Source organism: Microcaecilia unicolor, chromosome 7 (genome assembly GCF_901765095.1).
Source record: "Microcaecilia unicolor chromosome 7, aMicUni1.1, whole genome shotgun sequence".
Classification (NCBI taxonomy): Eukaryota; Metazoa; Chordata; class Amphibia; order Gymnophiona; family Siphonopidae; genus Microcaecilia; species Microcaecilia unicolor.
This window is the reverse complement of record NC_044037.1, coordinates 1,782,256-1,803,152: the sequence shown is the minus strand read 5'-3', so window position 1 is coordinate 1,803,152 and position 20,897 is coordinate 1,782,256. Positions and strand designations below refer to the sequence as shown.

Sequence of the window (20,897 nt, the reverse complement as noted above, 5' to 3'; positions counted from 1 at the left end):
GGGAGCCTTCCTGGGAGGTGGCCGCGGTCGGCACCGCACGCGGTACCGACGTCGGGGACCTCAACCTGGGCGATGGGCCAGCCGGCGCCACGCTCGACGGTACCGGAGGCGCAAGCACCGCCGGTACCGGAGGGGTAGGGCGCAACAGCTCTCCCAGAATCTCTGGGAGAACGGCCCGGAGGCTCTCGTTTAGAGTGGCTGCGGAGAAAGGCTGAGAGGTCGATGCAGGCGTCGACGTCAGAACCTGTTCCGGGCGTGGAGGCTGTTCCGGGCTGTCCAGAGCGGAGCGCATCGACACCTCCTGAACAGAGGGTGAGCGGTCCTCTCGGTGCCGATGCCTGCTGGGTGCCGAATCCCTCGGCGACCCAGAGCTCTCGGTGCCGACACGGGGAGGAGACCGGTGTCGATGCTTCTTCGATTTCTTCCGAAGCATGTCACCGGAGCTCCCCGGCACCGACGAGGAGGACGTCGAATCCACCCGTCGCTTCCTCGGGGCCGAGACTGAAGAAGGTCGATCTCGGGGGGGCTGTACCGCAGGAGCCCTCGGGGCAGGAGGAGACCCACCCGAGGGCTCACCGCCACCAGCAGGGGAATGGACAGCCCTCACCTGCACTCCACCCGATGCACCACCGTCCGATGACATCAGCAGACGAGGTCCTGGTACCACCGACGTCGATGCAGCTATCCGATGTCTCGGCGCCGATGCAGAGGCCCGATGCCTCGATGCACTCGATGCAGGGGCGGCCGAGGAAGATGGTCTGGACGCTGACGACGTCGATGCACTCGAAGATCCCGGTGCCGATGCCGACGAAGAGCCCGAGAACAACACGTTCCACTGGGCTAGTCTCGCTACCTGAGTCCGCCTTTGAAGCAGGGAACACAGACTACAGTTCTGGGGGCGGTGCTCGGCCCCCAGACACTGAAGACACGACGAGTGTCGATCAGTGAGCGAGATAACCTGGGCGCACTGGGTGCACTTCTTGAAGCCGCTGGAAGGCTTCGATGTCATGGGCGGAAAAATCACGCCGGCGAAATCAAAAGCCGAAATGGCGAAATTCGGAGCACCAAAATTTAGAGGGAGAAAAAATTTCTCGACCGAGGCCGAAAGAGGCCTACCCCGACGACGAAAGAAAACTTACCGGGGCAAAAACTAGAAGTACGGGGAGGATTTACACGAAACCCGGCGAGGGGTTTCCGGAGCACTTCCCGACTAGACAAAGCTTTCCCGAAGGAAAAAAACACGTTCAAAACAAATTGGACGCGCGAGGTCGACTTTCCGGGGCTCGACACGGCGAAAACACGACCGTACCGAGTGCGGACAAAAGAAGACTGGCCGGCTCGAGCCGGTTTCGGGCGGGAAGACGGCCGCGCATGCGCGGTGCGCGCGGGCGCGCGAGGGCTAGCAAAGGACTTTGCTAGTGAAGTTTCCGATTGGAGGGGCTGCCGTGGACGTCACCCATCAGTGAGAACAAGCAGCCTGCTTGTCCTCGGAGAATAAGTGTTTATGCCCTCCTGCCAGCAGATGGAGACTGAAAACCAATGGCCTGATGACATCACTCTACATAAGGACCTGTGCAACCCACAGCCAGCCATTATTTCTGTAACAAAGCAGACTACCTTCAAAGAAACAAGAGGACAATGGAGCTACTGGAATTCAAACCCAAATTTGGCCCACAGATGCAAATCAATGAGAACTGCTTTTTCTTTTAAACAATGAATCTCTTCCACTATATGCTCACCTTTTATACCACAACCCACAAAGACAGACCTACAGGATGCTGTAGGAACAAAAGACACTATATGCAACACTATGTGCCACTATATAACAAAGTTATATAGAATTAATACATGGCACCTTCCAGGGTTACCAACCTCATTTTAAAATACAGACTTTGGCTAAATTCATCTTTCACAGCTAAGGCCTGTTGCTTGTTAGGCCTCTGACTTGCGTGCAATCTGCAAGGACAGTGAGACTGCCGGTGGATGAGGAGAATAACCATATTACATCACCACAAGGGGAATTCAGATGCTCGTGTTGCAGACTTTGAGGCTCATCCTCTTTCAATAAAAGCACTTGTTTACTTGAACAATGACTTCATGGTTAAAGTACCCCTTCAACATGGTGCCAGTGGGACAATATTGTGGCCTCTCAAGTCACAACATCTGAGATAGAGTTGGTTGTGCACTCTTGGCCTTGTCGATGGACATCACCAACCAAGCTGCAGCCAGCAATTTCTGTTTAAAAGAGGCTTCTCCTCCTAACCTACATATGCACTCAGTCCACAGCCCCTCATTACCTCTCTACCCTCATCTCCCCTTACGTTCCCACCCGAAACCTCCGCTCACAGGACAAATCCCTCCTCTCAGTACCGTTCTCCACCACCACCAACTCCAGGCTCCGCCCTTTCTGCCTCGCCTCACCCCATGCCTGGATTAAACTCCCTGAGCCCATACGCCAGGCCCCCTCCCTGCCCATCTTCAAATCCTTGCTCAAAGCCCACCTCTTCAATGTAGCCTTCGGCACCTAACCTTTATACCTCTATTCAGGAAATCTAGACTGCCCCAATCTGACTGCCCTATTTGACTGACTGTACATTTGTCCTTTAGATTGTAAGCTCCTTGAGCAGGGACTGTCCTTCTCTTTTAAACTGTACAGCACTGCATAACCCTAGTAGCACTTTAGAAATGTTTAGTAGTAGTAGTTAAGTAGTACTTATATCTGACGCAAATGGCTGTTTGCACTCCATCTGATCTGAAGTGCAGCCCCTGCTCTGAAGCCTGACCGGCACACATCTAAGGAACACTGCCACCTGCTGGATGTCTGACTTCATCTACATCCAGGTTGTACAACTGCCATGTAATTGCTGTGTGATTGTTGCTCTGGGATTAAAATATCTTGCTGAACTAGAAGCCTGTCTTAGGGTTCATGTGCATTTGCTCTCAGCTGTTTCTATGATAAGATGTCATAATTTTTGACTTTTCATTTTGTTCTTGCTGCTATGTAAATAAATAAGCAATTTGTTTTTATAATACGCTTGAGCGTGAAGTTAGTTCTGTTATTATTTGGGTATTATGAATTTAGGTCTATAGATAGAGGGAATATAATTATTTTCTAGGCAATACACTGTAATACCAAAAAGTGCCTGTCACGTATTTTCCATGATATTACTAGTGTCAAGTTTGTTTATTTATTGCATTTGTATCCCACATTTTCCCACCTTTTTGCAGGCTCAATGTGGCTTACATAGTACCGTGATGGCGATCGCCAATTCTGGTAAGAGAAATACAGAGTGATACGTAGTGATACGTAGTGATAGGGTGAATCGGATTGGTGGAGGGGTAGCATTGTATATTAACGAGAGCCTTGAATCAAATAGATTGAAAATTCTGCAGGAAGCAAAACACTCCTTGGAATCACTGTGGATTGAAATTCCATGTGCAAAGGGGAAAAGGATAGTGATAGGAGTGTACTACCGTCCGCCTGGCCAGGACGAACAGACGGATGCGGAAATGTTAAAGGAAATCAGGGACGCAAACAAACTGGGCAACACAATAATAATGGGGGATTTCAATTACCCGCATATAGACTGGGGTAATGTAACATCTGTACACGCAAGGGACATAAGATTTCTTGATGAAATCAAGGACAGCTTCATGGAACAGCTAGTTCAGGAGCCGACAAGAGAAGGAAAAATACTAGACTTAGTCCTTAGTGGTGCTCATGATCTAGTGCAGGGGGTAACGATACGAGGGCCGCTTGATAACAGTGATCATAATATGATCGGTTTTGATATTGGCATTGAAGGAAGTGAAACTAGGAAATCAAGTACGCTAGCGTTTAACTATAGAAAGGGTGATTACGACAAAATGAGAAAAATGGTGAAAAAAAGACTGAAAGGAGCAGCTCGCAGAGTAAAAAACTTGCATCAGGCGTGGACGCTGTTTAAAAACACCATCCTGGAGGTTCAGGACAAATATATTCCACGTATTAGAAAAAAGGGAAAAAAGACTAAACGTCAGCCGGCGTGGCTAAACAGTAAGATAAAGGAAATCATTAGAGCCAAAAAACAATCCTTCAGAAAGTGGAGAAGAGAACCAACTGAAAGTAACAGGATAGATCATAAGGAATGCCAAGCCAAATGCAAAGCGGAGATAAGGAGGGCAAAAAAGGACTTTGAGAAGAAATTAGCGTTGGAAGCAAAAATACATAGTAAAAACTTTTTTAGATACATTAAAAGCAGGAAACCGGCCAAAGAGTCGGTTGGGCCGCTGGACGAAAATGGTGTTAAAGGGGCGATCAAGGAGGACAAAGCCGTAGCGGAGAAATTAAATGAATTCTTTGCTTCGGTCTTCACCGAGGAGGATTTGGGGGGGACACCGGTGCCGGAAAGAATATTTGAAGCGGGGGAGTCGGAGAAACTAAACAAATTCTCTGTAACCTTGGAGGATGTAATGGGTCAGTTCAGCAAGCTGAAGAGTAGTAAATCACCGGGACCTGATGGTATTCATCCCAGAGTATTAATAGAACTAAAAAATGAACTTGCGGAGCTACTGTTAGAAATATGCAATCTGTCCCTAAAATCGAGTGTAATACCGGAAGACTGGAGGGTAGCCAATGTTACTCCGATTTTTAAGAAAGGTTCCAGAGGAGATCCGGGAAATTATAGACCGGTGAGTCTGACGTCGGTGCCGGGCAAGATGGTGGAGGCTATTATTAAGAATAAAATTGCAGAGCATATACAAAAACATGGACTGATGAGACAAAGTCAGCACGGATTTAGTGAAGGGAAGTCTTGCCTCACCAATCTAATGCATTTTTTTGAGGGGGTAAGCAAACATGTGGACAATGGGGAGCCGGTTGATATTGTATATCTGGATTTTCAGAAGGCGTTTGACAAAGTGCCGCACGAAAGACTCCTGAAGAAATTGCAGAGTCATGGAATCGGAGGTAGGGTATTATTATGGATTAAGAACTGGTTGAAAGATAGGAAGCAGAGAGTAGGATTGCGTGGCCAGTATTCTCAGTGGAGGAGGGTAGTTAGTGGGGTCCCGCAGGGGTCTGTGCTGGGTCCGTTGCTTTTTAATGTATTTATAAATGACCTAGAGATGGGAATAACTAGTGAGGTAATTAAATTCGCCGATGACACAAAATTATTCAGGGTCGTCAAGTCGCAGGAGGAATGTGAACGATTACAGGAGGACCTTGCGAGACTGGGAGAATGGGCGTGCAAGTGGCAGATGAAGTTCAATGTTGACAAGTGCAAAGTGATGCATGTGGGTAAGAGGAACCCGAATTATAGCTACGTCTTGCAAGGTTCCGCGTTAGGAGTTACGGATCAAGAAAGGGATCTGGGTGTCGTCGTCGATGATACGCTGAAACCTTCTGCTCAGTGTGCTGCTGCGGCTAGGAAAGCGAATAGAATGTTGGGTGTTATTAAGAAGGGTATGGAGTCCAGGTGTGCGGATGTTATAATGCCGTTGTATCGCTCCATGGTGCGACCGCACCTGGAGTATTGTGTTCAGTACTGGTCTCCGTATCTCAAAAAAGATATAGTAGAATTGGAAAAGGTACAGCGAAGGGCGACGAAAATGATAGTGGGGATGGGACGACTTTCCTATGAAGAGAGGCTGAGAAGGCTAGGGCTTTTCAGCTTGGAGAAGAGACGGCTGAGGGGAGATATGATAGAAGTGTATAAAATAATGAGTGGAATGGATCGGGTGGATGTGAAGCGACTGTTCACGCTATCCAAAAATACTAGGACTAGAGGGCATGAGTTGAAGCTACAGTGTGGTAAATTTAAAACGAATCGGAGAAAATTTTTCTTCACCCAACGTGTAATTAGACTCTGGAATTCATTGCCGGAGAACGTGGTACGGGCGGTTAGCTTGACGGAGTTTAAAAAGGGGTTAGATAGATTCCTAAAGGACAAGTCCATAGACCGCTATTAAATGGACTGGAAAAATTCCTCATTTTTAGGTATAACTTGTCTGGAATGTTTTTACGTTTGGGGAGCGTGCCAGGTGCCCTTGACCTGGATTGGCCACTGTCGGTGACAGGATGCTGGGCTAGATGGACCTTTGGTCTTTCCCAGTATGGCACTACTTATGTACTTATGTACTTATGTCTTTCGTTTAAAGTTCATAAGTGACAGAGTAAATTAAGTAGTCAAGGAGAGAGAGTTAAGTTCCCCAATTACACCCAAAAAGAGTGTAATCTGTGTATGCCCCACAATGCAAACCCCAAAATTTAGACTCTTTTGACTGATCTGGAAGGACTTGAGGAAAGAAAATTAGCAAGATCTAATTTCTCCTTCCCTCCAAACCAGTTCAGATGTGTAGGAAGAACCAAAAACAGAAACACAAAATATTCTTGTATCCGCATCTATTTTATTGTTCAGTGCGGATTCCAATTTTAAGAAAGACATGGTCTAGGAATTACAAGTAATATTACAATATTCAACTGTTATGTTTACACCTGAAAACGATTATACAGTGGATAAAAGCAAATCAACAGCCTGAATATGGCAAAAACACAGGCTATTATTATATCTGGATCTGTTTTCGTTGATGTTCCAGATTCTCTCTCAATAGATGGTATCAAGATTGTTTTCAGTAAGAAAATTTGATCTTTGGGTGTCTGGATAGATCCATCACTGAATATGAAGTCTCAGGAAGCTAAGGTGATTAGTACTCTCTTTTTCAAATTAAGACTTGTTAGAAGATTGAAGGATTATTTGTGATGTGAATTTTTTCATTTAGTAATGCAGATCACACTAATACCTCTTTTTGATTATTGTATTGCCTTGTTTTTAGGATTGCCAAAATATGCTTTACAATAATTATAGATTGCACATGTGTTCTTTTGGAAATGAACCATTCTGAACATATTACACCCACTCTTGTCTCTTTGCATTGGTGACCTATTGTATACAGAGTGCAATATAAGATCTTGTTGATAGTATTTAAAATAACCATAAAATTTCTCCTGTGATTTCAGCAAGTTTGCATTAATATCAGCCTTCTCAGTCCTTGAGGTCAGCATCTTCTGATCTGCTTGATTTTCCTTCTTTTAAAACTGTCTTTTTATATAAATACTAGTAAAAGAGGCCCGTTTCAGAGCAAATGAAACGGGCGCTAGCAAGGTTTTCGTCGCCAACACCACCCCCCTCCCTCCCTGGCCAACCCCTTCGTTGTTCTGCCATTGCTCCGCCCCCAACGTCATGACAGTTTAGTGCTGCTAGACAGTTTACAAATTCCAATTTATAAAGAAAAAAAGAAAGCAGAAAGGAGGAGGAAGAAGGAAAGGGCAGGGTCTCTGTATCACAAGAGGTTAGAACTGATTGTAAGCAAGCTGGAATAGCCAGATTTTGATTTTCATCTTAAGTTTTTTTTAAAGGAGGTTCAGTTCTGATTTGATTCCAAAGGAAGGGGCCGTAAGAAAAGGCTGAGTGTCAGGCAACATCAAAGCACAGCCAACTGTGTGAAGGCAAATGCAGAAGCCTTCTGCCAGCTCTCTGTACAATATGAATCACTGAAACATCCTCACACAGGTCTTCCCCACTCCTCAAGGGGTTATTCTACGAGCTCCAGCAGCGTCTTCCAACAATTCCTTCAGCTGTGCCTGGTGAAACAACAAAATGACCTCAGGGGTGAAGCTCATTCCTGGGTTAAGGCTTTGCTATAGCAGAAAGACCTGAGGACCCTCTCTCTGAACCCTCACAAGATCTAACATTAGGGGACCCTCCCCTGGACTCTGCTCTGCTACAACTCCAGACAAAATGGTAGCCATTCCCACCAACAGAGTTCAATGTATTCACCAGAGCCCGCTCCTCTGCTCCAGAGCCATGGGTGGATTCAGTCATGCTACACAGATAGCACTAGTCTAATCTGGGACTAGGATCTTGTCTTTCCGGTGCTCCTCATCACACGTGTAGGACCAGCTAATGCTGGAGTGGCAACTGCTGCAGCCCACTCACCACCAGCATATATCAAATTGATCTCCTTTAGTATGCTATTGACTGATATCAATAAATAATTAGTAATGTGTAAGGTCCTGTATGTGAATTTACTTTTATGGTTGTTGCATTGTGACCCACTTAGATTTTGCAGGTAATGCGGAATATAAATTTGATAAAATAAAATTCCTTCCCTCCACCCAGCTTCTCAGCCACCTTGTAGTCTCCTGTGGCAAGAGCACTTAATACTGCCTGTTATTTCTTTTTTTTAAATATTAACTTCATTGAAATTAGGCTGCTAGAATGCTCCTACCTCTGGTCCCTTCCCACGTGTAGGAGGAAGGCAGAAGGTATTGCAGCCAAACTCCCAAATAAGTACCAGGGGTGGGAGGGACCCAACCACATTGAATTTTCCTCCCCTGGACTATAAGGGCCAGGTCAGCCCAGCCAGAATCACCTTCCTTTGTTCTTTCCTTTTTAAGATATGAAACCAATATGAACTACCACACCCCTAAAGGAGGAGACCCAAGCCCACACCTAAACCAATAGTACCCCAATCCTCTGAAGTCAGATCCAAACTACACAGGCCTACCTCACCTACCATCTGCTGGAGACTGTGAAGCACAGGCTGGCTGTCAGCTACACAGGTCTTCATGCACACTAATGTCATCAAGCCAGTGGTTTTCAGTATCTATCTGCTGGCAAAAGAGTATAAACAATTGTGCCTGGACCGAATGGAAAGCTGCTTGTGGAAGCTGCAGAAAAGCACAGACTGTTTTGCAGAGAGAGGAAAGGCAGAAGGAAAGAAGCAGCTGTGTCTTGGTTCAGAAGGGAAACACAGAGGTGCAATTTATGATGCATAGGTGTATATACTCTGAAATGAAGTAGAATTTGAATGTCACTACAGATTAGGAGACTGAGGAATTCTGAGACTGTCAGCATTTTAGAAGTTGACAAAAGAGCAATATGTTTGCTGGGTGAAAAGTCTGATTAGCAGTCATAAGATCACGAAGTATCTAGGTATATAAGTAGTACACCAGTGTCCTGCCCAATTATGAAAGGGAAATAGAGCTGCATTCTTGACCCAGATGGCTAACCTAGAGGGTTAAGGAAGGTATAGAGCTCAATTGTCCCTGCAAGAGGCAAAATGTAGTGTGGAATTTTTATGAATAGAAACTTCACGTGTAAAGGGGAAGAGTATATCGATGGGAGTATATTTCCATCTGCTGGCCAAGATGAAAAGAAAAACAGTGAAATACTAACAGAAATTAGAAAAGCTAACAGACTTCGCAATAGAATAATAATGGGAGATTTCAATTCCCCAGTACCAATCAAGTAAATTTCACATCATGACAGGCCAGTGGTTTTCAACCCAGCCCTCGGGAGCCACCTGACCAGTCGGGTTTTCAGGATATCCACAATGAATATGTATGAGACAGATTTGCATACTAAGGCAGCAGGCAGTGCATGCAAATCTCTCATGAATATTCATTGTGGATATCCTGAAAACCTGACTGGCCAGGTGGTCCCTGAGGACAGGGATGAAAACTACTGCGATAGGCTACATAGTAAAAATTTCTAGATGTCTTATATGACTGTTTCATGAAGTAGCTGGTCCCAGAACCCATGGAACAGGGATCTATTCTAGGTCTAGTACTCGCTACAATTGTAGGACCTGGTACAGAGGGGAACAGTGGTGGGGCTCTTACCACGTCATCAGAACACAATCCATCACTGGATAGGAAATATGAAGAAAAACTCTCATTTAGCTTAAAAAGGCAGCCTCTAATCTAACGAGGAAACTAGAAAAAACTAAAAGGAGTGAATGCAAAGTATAAAAGTTTGCATGTATTATGGACATTGTTTAAAAATATCATCTTTGAAGCCCAGACAAATAATATTCCATGCATCAGGAAAAAGATCAAAGGGCTGCTAGTGTGAATAAATTTTCAGGTTGCTACTAAAGCCAAAAGGACACCTTTCAAAACAGAAAGCAAGAAAGCAGATCCAAATGAAGAAAATAAAATCATCAATGCAATTCTATATATACAGGCTACAATAAAAGAAATAGCAAAAATGCCATCAAACTAATAGGAAGTTAAAATACATCAACATTCACAACCTTAGAGGAAAGGCTTTTCAATAGTCCTTAACTAAAAGAGAAAGAAGCTGTGTAGTTTATGAACAGGATAATACTCCCACCGAGAGGGCTCAAGAATAAAGAGGAGTTCTTTTCAGCTTTGAGAAGACATGGCTGAGAGGTCTATAAAATCATGAGTGGAATGGAAAGGCTGCTTAAAGGGATCAGCTTCTTCCCTTTCCAACAGTGGTAGAGCGAGGAGGATACTTCATGAAGCTAACAGGCAGCACATTCAGAATGAACGGGAGAATGTGTTCACTCCACTCACAATTAAGATGAGGAATGTGTTGCCAGAAAAAGAGGTCAAGGAAATTAGCACAAATGAGTTTAAAAAGGGTTGGGACAATTTCCTGGGATGGGAATCCTGCTGGGTACGTGGGATCTGGACTGGCCACCATCAGACAGGTGCTGGGCTTTGTTCTGACCCAGTACATCACATCTTATGCTCTATGTTCTTAACCTCACACCCCCATCAATATTTTCTCTTCACCTCGCTTGCTGCATCATCCTCTTCCTTCATGTCAGTCTATATTACACATAACATTTCATCCTCTGCACCTTATTCAACCCCCAAACGGACTAATTCTATATGAAGCCACTTCGTCTTAGGCGGTAGGAACACACATAAATGGCCTTTTATAGAATAGTGATTAGTGGAAAAGTACTGTAAAATTACTCCTGTTCTGGCTAAACACTTGCACTGGCTTAGGGCTGTGATAAGTGAAGGCGTCATAGAAGTAAGCACGCTTCTGCCACTTGTACTAGTATTCCAGAAGAAATAGGTGTCCACTTTTATTTATAGAACACGCTTACTCCCTTATCTCACGCACCCTATTATAGAATTATGCCCTATGTGCCACCCCCTTCTACCTTCCACAGCCCCATCAATGCTACACATTTCCTTCCATCACACTATCCAACCTTCAAATTTCTTCCTTCTTTTGTCACGTATTCCAAACAAACATTGACAGTAGAAATGTTTCATCCCTTTCTGTCTTATGCTTCTGTTTACACACCTGTGGTATAGGAAAGTGAGTGGCACATTGGATGTGTCGTGGTTGATCATAGAGAGATGCTAAAGACCCCTCAATTGCTTTTTCCTTCACCACCAGCTTTGCTTCCTTCTCAGAATCCAGTTTTTCTGGGGAGGGACTTCCCTTTGTATCACAATGCATGGCAGGGGAGAACATCTGGTTAAGATAAACATGGGATACATATGAGAATGCAGCACACAGGTTACCTCACTGAAGACAAGAGCCGAGATCAGTGGTCACAGAAAAGAACAGAGTATTGACTCACACACACAGTAAGAAAACAAAACAAGGGATATGCAGGAAAACAGACCCACAGCACAGCAACAAGAACGTGGGAGGAAAGAGAACAGGGAGATGGAGTTTAAAACAATGGAGAGCAATAACACGCATTTCCTACAGATGCATGTCATGGCTTCTCCACTACAAGTATCCATCCTCCTGGTCTTGGTAACTGGGACACAGAGGAATGCAAAACCTCCTTTCTCATCCTTTACCAGACACCATACAGGGTCTGCAAGACACACTCACATGCAAGGCTATAACAATCTGTGCATGAGAAGAAAAGAACTTACAGAGAAATCCGGTTTCTCTATATCCTCGAAGAGAGTGCTTGAGTTATGGTCAATCTCCATGGATTCTGAGAGTCCTGTATCCTGAACAAGCACAACACAAAATACATCACAAGTCAAAAGGGAACCCAGCAGCAAAAGCAGCCCTCAGACAATATCCTGCACAGCATTTATCATTCTTTTATTTTTCATAGCCCTGCTCACCTGTGGTATAACAGACACAGAAAACCAGAGGTGGTATGATGCTGCTACACAATATCATTATCGGAATGGGGGTCAAACTATTAAGGAATTAGAAAGAAATTACCTACATTTTAGGAAAAACATTACTGGACGACTGTTGTGTTTTATTTATATTTATTATCCATGATGTTTCTGTACTCTGCCAAAATGATGGGCAGATTATAAATGCACTAAATACATCAAAAGTAAATAAATAGCATCTCCCCACCTTCATCCCATGTTGCTTTTCTTACATCTTGGAGAAAAGCACGCCAAGCCCAGTGATGACTTGGACAATGGAAATAAAAGACAGACCCATATAATCTGGGGGGTTTCTCCATGCATCAGGACAAGCCCTAAACCATCATTATAGAAAATTTAGAGACTTTTTATGTTTGAATAAGCTGTTCCCCAGTAGCAATTATACTCGACACAGTGGTTACTAAAGATTACTAAAGGCAATCTGATTACTGGGTTAGCTTAGTACATAAGTACATAAGTAATGCCACACTGGGAAAAGACCAAGGGTTCATCGAGCCCAGCATCCTGTCCATGACAGCGGCCAATCCAGGCCAAGGGCACCTGGCAAGCTTCCCAAACGTACAAACATTCTATACATGTTATTCCTGGAATTGTGGATTTTTCCCAAGTCCATTTAGTAGTGGTTTATGGCCTTGTCCTTTAGGAAACTGTCTAACTCCTTTTTAAACTCTGCCAAGCTAACCGCCTTCACCACGTTCTCTGGCAATGAATTCCAGAGTTTAATTATGCGTTGGGTGAAGAAACATTTTCTCCGATTTGTTTTAAATTTACTACACTGTAGTTTCATCGCATGCCCCCTAGTCCTAGTATTTTTGGAAAGCGTGAACGGACGCTTCACATCCACCTGTTCCACTCCATTCATTATTTTATATACCTCTATCATGTCTCCCCTCAGCCGTCTCTTCTCCAAGCTGAAAAGCCCTAGCCTCCATAGTCTTTCTTCATAGGGAAGTCGTCCCATCCCCGCTATAATTTTAGTCGCCCTTCGCTGCACCTTTTCCAATTCTACTACATCTTTCTTGAGATGTGGCGACCACAATTGAACACAATACTCAAGGTGCAGTCGCACCATGGAGCGATACAACGGCATTATAACATCCTCACACCTGTATTCCATACCTTTCCTAATAATACCCAACATTCTATTCGCTTTCCTATCCGCAGCAGCACACTGAGCAGAAGGTTTTAGTGTATTATCGACGACGACACCCAGATCGGTCCGTAACTCCTAACGTGGAACCTTGCATGACGTACCTATAATTCGGGTTCTTTTTTCCCACATGCATCACCTTGCACTTGCTCACATTAAATGTCGTCTGCCATTTAGCCGCCCAGTCTCCCAGTCTCGTAATGTCCTTCTGTAATTTTTCACAATCCTGTCGCGAGTTAACGCCTTTGATTAACTTTGTGTCATCACCAAATTTAATTACCTCGCTAGTTACTCCCATCTCTAAATCATTTATAAATATATTAAAAAGCAGCGGTCCTAGCACAGACCCCTGAGGAACCCCACTAGCTACCCTTCTCCATTGTGAATACTGCCCATTTAACCCTACTCTCTGTTTCCTATCCTTCAACCAGTTTTTAATCCACAATAGGACATTTCCTCCTATCCCCTGACCCTCCAATTTCCTCTTTAGCCTTTCATGAGGTACCTTGTCAAACGCCTTTTGAAAATCCAGATACACAATATCAACCGGCTCCCCTTTGTCCACATGTTTGTTTACTCCTTCAAAGAATTGAAGTAAATTGGTCAGGCAAGATTTCCCCACACAAAAGCCGTGCTGACTCGGTCTCAGTAATCCATGTCCTCGGATGTGCTCTGTAATTTTGTTTTTAATAACAGCCTCTACCATTTTCCCCAACACAGACGTCAGACTCACTGGTCTATAATTTCCCGGATCTCCCCTGGAACCTTTTTTAAAGATCGGTGTTACATTGGCCACCCTCCAATCTTCTGGTACCACGCTCGATTTTAAGGGTAAATTGCATGTCACTAACAGTAGCTCCGCAAGTTCATTTTTCAGTTCTATCAGTACTCTAGGATGAATACCATCCGGTCCAGGAGATTTGCTACTCTTCAGTTTGCTGAACTGCCCCATTACGTCCTCCAGGTTTACCGTGAAGTTTGTAAGTTTCTCCGATTCGTCTGCTTGAAATACCATTTCCGACATCGATATCCCACCCAAATCTTCCTCGGTGAAGAAGACCGAAGCAAAGAATTCATTCAATCTCTCCGCTACATCTTTATCTTCCTTGATCACTCCTTTTACCCCTCGGTCATCCAGTGGCCCAACCGATTCTTTTGCCGGCTTCCTGTTTTAATATACTGAAAACAATTTTTGCTATGTTTTTTTTACCTCTAATGCTATCTTTTTTTCGTAATCCCTCTTTGCATTCTTTATCTGCGCATTGCATTTGCTTTGACACTCCTTATGCTGCTTGTTATTTTCAGACGGTTCCTTCTTCCATTTTCTGAAGGCGTTTCTTTTAGCCCTAATAGCTTTCTTCACCTCACTTTTCAACCAGGCCGGCTGTCTTTTGGAGTTCCACCTTTCTTTTCTAATTAGTGGAATATGTTTGGCCTGGGCCTCCAGGATGGTATTTTTGAACAGCGTCCATCCCTTTTGTACAGCTTTTACCCTCTCAGTTGCCCCCCTAAGTTGTTTTTTCACCGTTCTTCTCATTTTATCATAGTCTCCTTTTTTAAAGTTAAACGCTAATGTATTTGACTTCCTGTGTATAGTTACTTCAAGGCTGATATCAAAACTGATCATATTATGGTCACTGTTATCAAGCGGCGCCAGTACCATAACGTCCCTCACCAGATCATGCGTTCCACTAAGAACCAAGTCTAGAATTTTTCCTTCTCTCGTCGGCTCCTGCACCAGCTGCTCCATAAAGCTGTCCTTGATTTCATCAAGGAATTGTACCTCTCTAGTGTGTCCCGATGTTACATTTACCCAGTCTATATTTGGATAATTGAAGTCACCCATTATTATCACATTGCCCATTTTGTTTACGTCTCTGATATCTTTTATCATTTCTGCGTCTACCTGCTCATCCTGGCGAGGTGGATGGTAGTACACTCCTATCACCATCCTTTTCCCTTGTATACATGGAATTTCAACCCACAATGATTCAAAGGTGTGATTTATGTCCTGCTGAATTTGTAATCTATCTGAGTCAAGGCTCTCGTTAATATACAATGCTACCCCCTCCACCAGTCCAGTCCACCCTATCACGATATACTTTGTACCCCGGTATGACAGTGTCCCACTGGTTATCCTCCTTCCACCAGGTCTCAGTAATGCCTATTATATCCAATTTTTCATTTAGTGCAATATATTCCAACTCTCCCATCTTATTTCTTAGACTCCTAGCATTTGCACATAGACATTTCAGAGTATGTTTGTTGTTCCTATTTGCATGTTGCTTAGTACTTGACACTATTGATTTGCCATCTTTTTTCTGATCTTTAGTTGTATTTAAGGGCACCTGGCCTACCACGGTCTGTTGTGCAACCTCACTATCCAGAAACCCTATCTTCCCTGTTTGTGAGGTATCCTTGCAAGATACCTTATCCCGAACCATGCACTTTTGAGCGACTCTCTGTCTTCCCCCCCCCCCCCCCCATTTCTAGTTTAAAAGCTGCTCTATCTCCTTTTTAAATGCCGATGCCAGCAGTCTGGTCCCACCCTGGTTAAGGTGGAGCCCATCCTTTCAGAATAGGCTCCCCCTTCCCTAGAATGTTGCCCAGTTCCTAACAAATCTAAAGCCCTCCTCCCTGCATTATCGTCTCATTCACGCATTGAGACTCCGGAGCTCTGCCTGTCTCTTTGGCCCTGCACCAAAGTTCTGAGAGAAGAGGACATCTCTCTGGTAAGTGAACATTATTTTGCTCTGTGATTTGGTAAGTTAAAGATTGGGGTTTAAAACAGGAATTGTAGGTTATTGATAAAGACGGTTAGAACTTTAAAAAAAAAAGCAAACTTTATTAACTAGTCTCCTTACCCTTTTCCTCATATTTTTAGAACTTGAACTTTCTGCCACAGCATTAACAGATAAACTCTAGAAGGTGCATCAGGGCCTAATTCAACCCTCAGTCCCGTCCCCCCCAACTCCCACAAACCCTAGCACATCTCTTAATTTATAGTCAATTATTCTCATTAGGATAAGAGGAGAGTTTTCATTAGAGTTTTAAATATATTCAATTAGTTTCTGAGAAGCAAACTCTAAATAAATTACACATAATACCACATAATCTTAAGGCTCTTTATACTCATCTAATATCCTCAGTACTTAAAGAAGTTTTAATTAAACAACTCTCTAATACTAAGATGCAGACAGCAATCCAGCAGAAAGAGGGGTGCTATTCAGTCTTTGCATTGAGTGTCACATGTATGATTATCTCCCAGTTAGTGAGAGGTTACATGTGTGACCGATGCAAAAATGACCAAGCTCTCAGAGAACAAATCTGTTCTCTTGAGGCTACAATATTAGACTTGGAGGAGATGAGGGGAACAGAGAGGTACATAGAGAAAGCCTACAAGAACATTGTAGAGAAATCCCACTGCCAGTCTGGCAAGCCCCTGTGCAGCCTTGGAGATCTCCTGAAAGAAAAGAATCTCCCTGGAAGTAATCCTGTAGCCAGGACCAGCCCACCAGATGATGCAATAGTCTCGCCAGGAGATTCTGCTAAGGAAAAAGGCTTAGGATGGCTGATGTAGTTGGTGATTCAATTATTAGGTATGTAGATAGCTGGGTGGCTAGTGGACGTGAGGATCGCCTGGTCACTTGCCTGCCAGGTGCAAAGGTGGCGGACATCACGCATCACCTAGATAGGATTTTAGATAGTGCTGGGGAGGAGCCAGCTGTCTTGGTACATGTCAGTACCAATGACATAGGAAAATGTGGGAAGGAGGTTCTGCAAGTCAAATTTAGGCTCCTAGGTAGAAAGCTGAAATCCAGATCCTCCAGGGTAGCATTTTCAGAAATGCTCCCGTTCCACATGCAGGATCCAAAAGGCAGGCAGAGCGCTCAAGTCTCAATGCATGGTTGAGACGATGGTGCAGGGATGAGGGATTTAAGGTTTGTTAGGAACTGGGCAACACTCTGGGATAGGTGGAGCCTGTTCCGAAAGGATGGGCTCCACCTTAACCGGGACGGAACCAGGCTACCATGTGCACTGACCTCTTTTGTTCTGGCCAAATTGTGTAGTTTAATGTAACTAAGCAGTGTGTATTATTTGTAATACTGAATTTTTGTTAGTTATTAGTAGGCAGCATTATTACCATTTGCCCTTGGACTATACTTCCTACTAATTTTAGTATCTTTGTTGAAAATAGTGCTCAGTATATTATCCATTTGTATAATCTATCTTGTTCCTTTTTGTTTTTGTTTGTTTTACCTGATGTAGAGTAATGACTTTTGTATGGACTGTCGTTTAGACAGAGTTGAAAATCAAAGACTGAATGTAATAAAAGTGAATTTTAAAGAAGTTTTTCAACCCTGCCTTGACAGACCAAAGATCCATCAAGCCCAGCATTCTGTTTCCAACAGTGGCCAATGCAGGCCACAAATACCTGGCAAGATCCCGAAAAAGTTTGATACATTTTATGCTACTTATCCCAGAAATAAGCAATGGATTTTCCACAAGTCAACATAATAATGGTCTATGGACTTTTCCTTTAGGAAGCCATCCAGACCTTTTTTTTATCAATTTTTTTATTTATAATCATTTAAATTTTTACAAGCGATAAAACAACTTGCCGGAAATACAGAGAAAGTAATATATAGGAATTATTTCAGTCAGGTAATTCTGTTCTCTTCCTTAGACCACTAAATAGGGAGAGTGAAATAAGACAAGATCAATTAAACAGTAAACAGAACAAAAAACCCGTGGTATTAACCTGATTATCCCCAGATATTACTTGTCTAATTCATTATTCCACATTGATCATCTGGTTGGCTTCTTCAAGGCCAATATGGTGTATAGTCAAATCAATTCATTGAAAACATACTTATTGTCCAATATTAGTTAGAAATAATACATCTGATTACATTCTCTCTCTTTTTAAAAACCGTAAGTTATTTAACAATACATATACTTAAGCCTCTAATTCAAATCCAACTGATTAAAGTAATCCCAGTTTTCACAGGCTTCACTCCTTTTAAAGTAATAATTGAGGAAATATTCCCGCCCAGACCTTTTTTAAACCCCGCTAAGCTAACCACCTTTACCACATTCTCTGGCAACGAATTCCACAGTTTAATTACATGTTGAGTGAAGAAAATTTTTCTCTGATTTGTATTAAATTTACTACTTTGTAGCTTCATTGCGTGCCCCTAGTCCTAGTATTTTTGGAAAGAGTAAACAAATGATTCACGTCTACCGGTTTCACTCCTCATTATTTTATGTTTCAACATTTTTATTGATGATTTCACATGGTAACACATTCATTTGATCAAGTACAGGACAGGTTTTAAATTTGTTGGTCTTATGTACAATAGTCCGAAGCTGCTATCATTTTTGTTGTTGTTACCGTTCCCTCCCCTATCCCCCCTTTTTCCTTACTGCCGTTAACATATTCCATGTGCAAATACAGAAACATTATTCAGCAATGTACATTAAACTCAAACTGTAATTTCCAATAATAGCAGGTCATGTTTTGTTCCATGGTTGAGCCCCTTGGTTAATACTGTTCCCCCCTTCTCCCCTCATCCCCTCCCCCCTTTATTAAATATTCCACACTCACTTCATGGTCTATTCATACACATCCTCTTCACATTCCTATATTCCTACTGTGTTGGTTAAGGTACACAGCCTTATTTGGTGCTACTTAAAACTATTTGTCCTCTCATTATTTTAACGTCACAGTGATGTAAGACTTTTGTCTGGGGAGCAATGTTGGAGGCCTATCACATGCTCCACCCAAAGCTGAAACAACTGCCAAAATAGAATGTTAGGAATTATTAGGAAAGAATGGAAAACAAAACCAGGACTGTTATAATGCCTTTGTATCACTGCATGGTGTGACCACAACTCGAATACTGTGTGCAGTTCTAGTCACTGCATCTCAAAAAAGATATAGTGGGATTAGAAAAGATACAGAGAAGGGTGACGGAAATGTTAAAGGGGATGGGACAACTTTACTATAAGGAAAGGCTAACGCAGATAGGGCTCTTCAGCTTGGAGAAGAGACGACTGAGGAGAGATATAATAAGAGGTCTATAAAATGCTGAGTGGACTGGAACGTGTAGAAATGAATCACTTGTTTACTCTTTGCAAAAATAAAAGGATTAGGGGGCACACAATGAAGCTCCTAAGTAGAAAATTTTAAAACAAATCAGAGAAAATATTTCTTCACTCAACGTATAATTAAACTCTGGAATTCATTCACAGATAGATAATGTGGTAAAAGCAGTTAGCTTAAAGGGTTTAAAAAATGTTTGGATAATTTTCTAAAAGAATAGTCCGTAAGTTGAAATTAGGCCTTACCTGCTAATTTTCTTTCGTCTAGACCCTCCAGACCAGTCAAGACGCTTGGGTTATGCACACCTACCAGCAGAGGGAGACTGAGAACACTAAACTCTGAACACTGTACAAGTAACCTGTACAGAACCCCAACTAGCCAGTATACCAGATAACAAAGCAGAGAAAGGACAAAAGAACCTCTCACAGAACCCTGTACATGGAAACTCTTCCTCCTGAATTATCATTTAGCAAAACCGGGCCAGGACATATGGGGCTCTGCAACGGCTCAGCCGCATGGGAAAAATCCAAGATGGCGGCAGTTCCTGCCAAAATTGGAACTGCTGCTGAAACACCCGCTTAAGAAGCAGAGTCAGTCTCAACAGCATTGAGCTACCGGCGCTTCTACACCCTAACGCGAGAACTCAGGGCAGCAGAGCAACTTCCCAGCCAACATCACTGCGGGGGAGGGGAAATGAAAACACACAAACGTGAGTAAAAGGAACCTACCCCCCCCCCCCCCCCAACAGCTCCCCTGCACTACCAGGCTCCGCTCTCCCAGACAGCTCAGAAAACAAGGGAAAAAAAAGGAGTCAGTTTGAAACATTTCTTTAAGCCCCGCTGCTGCCGGCTGAAGTAGTTCTCAAGGCTCCTGCCCGAACACAGGAGCCAAGGCACAAGGCTGTCTACTCACGAGAGCAGAGCAGTGGGAGGGCCCAGCCACCTGGGTGTGACACCCCAGGGGAAAAGAGGAGCCCCACTGGACCCACTTCCCTGAAGCACCCAGAGAGACCAAGTACAGGTTTTGTTTTTTAAAGTCTTCTTAATCTTAGATAGTCCCAAAGAAAAGAAACCTAAGTAACCCCTAGGGCCTACCAGACCAGTCAGACTGCACAGGCTGCACGTCTACCTTCTGCTGGAGACAGAGAAATACTGGCTAGCTGGGATTCTGCACAAGTTACTTATACAGTGTTCAGAATTTAGTGTTCTTAGTCTCCCTCTGCTGGTAGGAGTGCATAACCCAAGCGTCTTGATCGGTCTGGAGGATCGCTAAGGAAGCCATTATTAAGATGGACTTTTTTTTTTTCCTTTTTTACTAGCTTTGTAAGCCACACGAGGTATATGTGGGGTATAAATTTCAAAATAAAGTAAAATCCACTGCTTATTTTTAGGATAAGCAGCATAAAATCTGTTTTACTCTTTTGGGATCTTGCCAGGTACTTGTGATTGACCCGTTGGAAACAGGATACTGGACTTGATAGGCCTTCGGTTTGTCCCAGTATGGCAACGCTTATGTTCTTAATTTTGCTCTCAGGTCTACAAATAATGATTGAAGAAATTAACAGATTTAAAATTATATCCAGAAAGGAAATAGAACTGCTGAACTATCTTCATGAGAGAAATATCCCCTGAAGCGAGTGATTCAGAGCAACCCCTATGCAACATCCATTCTGGCAGATC

The 20,897-nt window shown here is 43.4% G+C and overlaps 1 protein-coding gene across 1 annotated transcript in view; it reads right to left on the bottom strand.

Moving 5' to 3' along the window:
- Positions 1-20,897, bottom strand: part of MED12 (mediator complex subunit 12) — a 295,163-nt gene that overhangs the window by 164,177 nt on the left and 110,089 nt on the right. Inside the window, 2 exon segments of the mRNA XM_030208869.1 lie at positions 11,112-11,285; positions 11,702-11,782. Of these exon segments, the coding sequence (XP_030064729.1) occupies positions 11,112-11,285; positions 11,702-11,782 (255 nt within the window).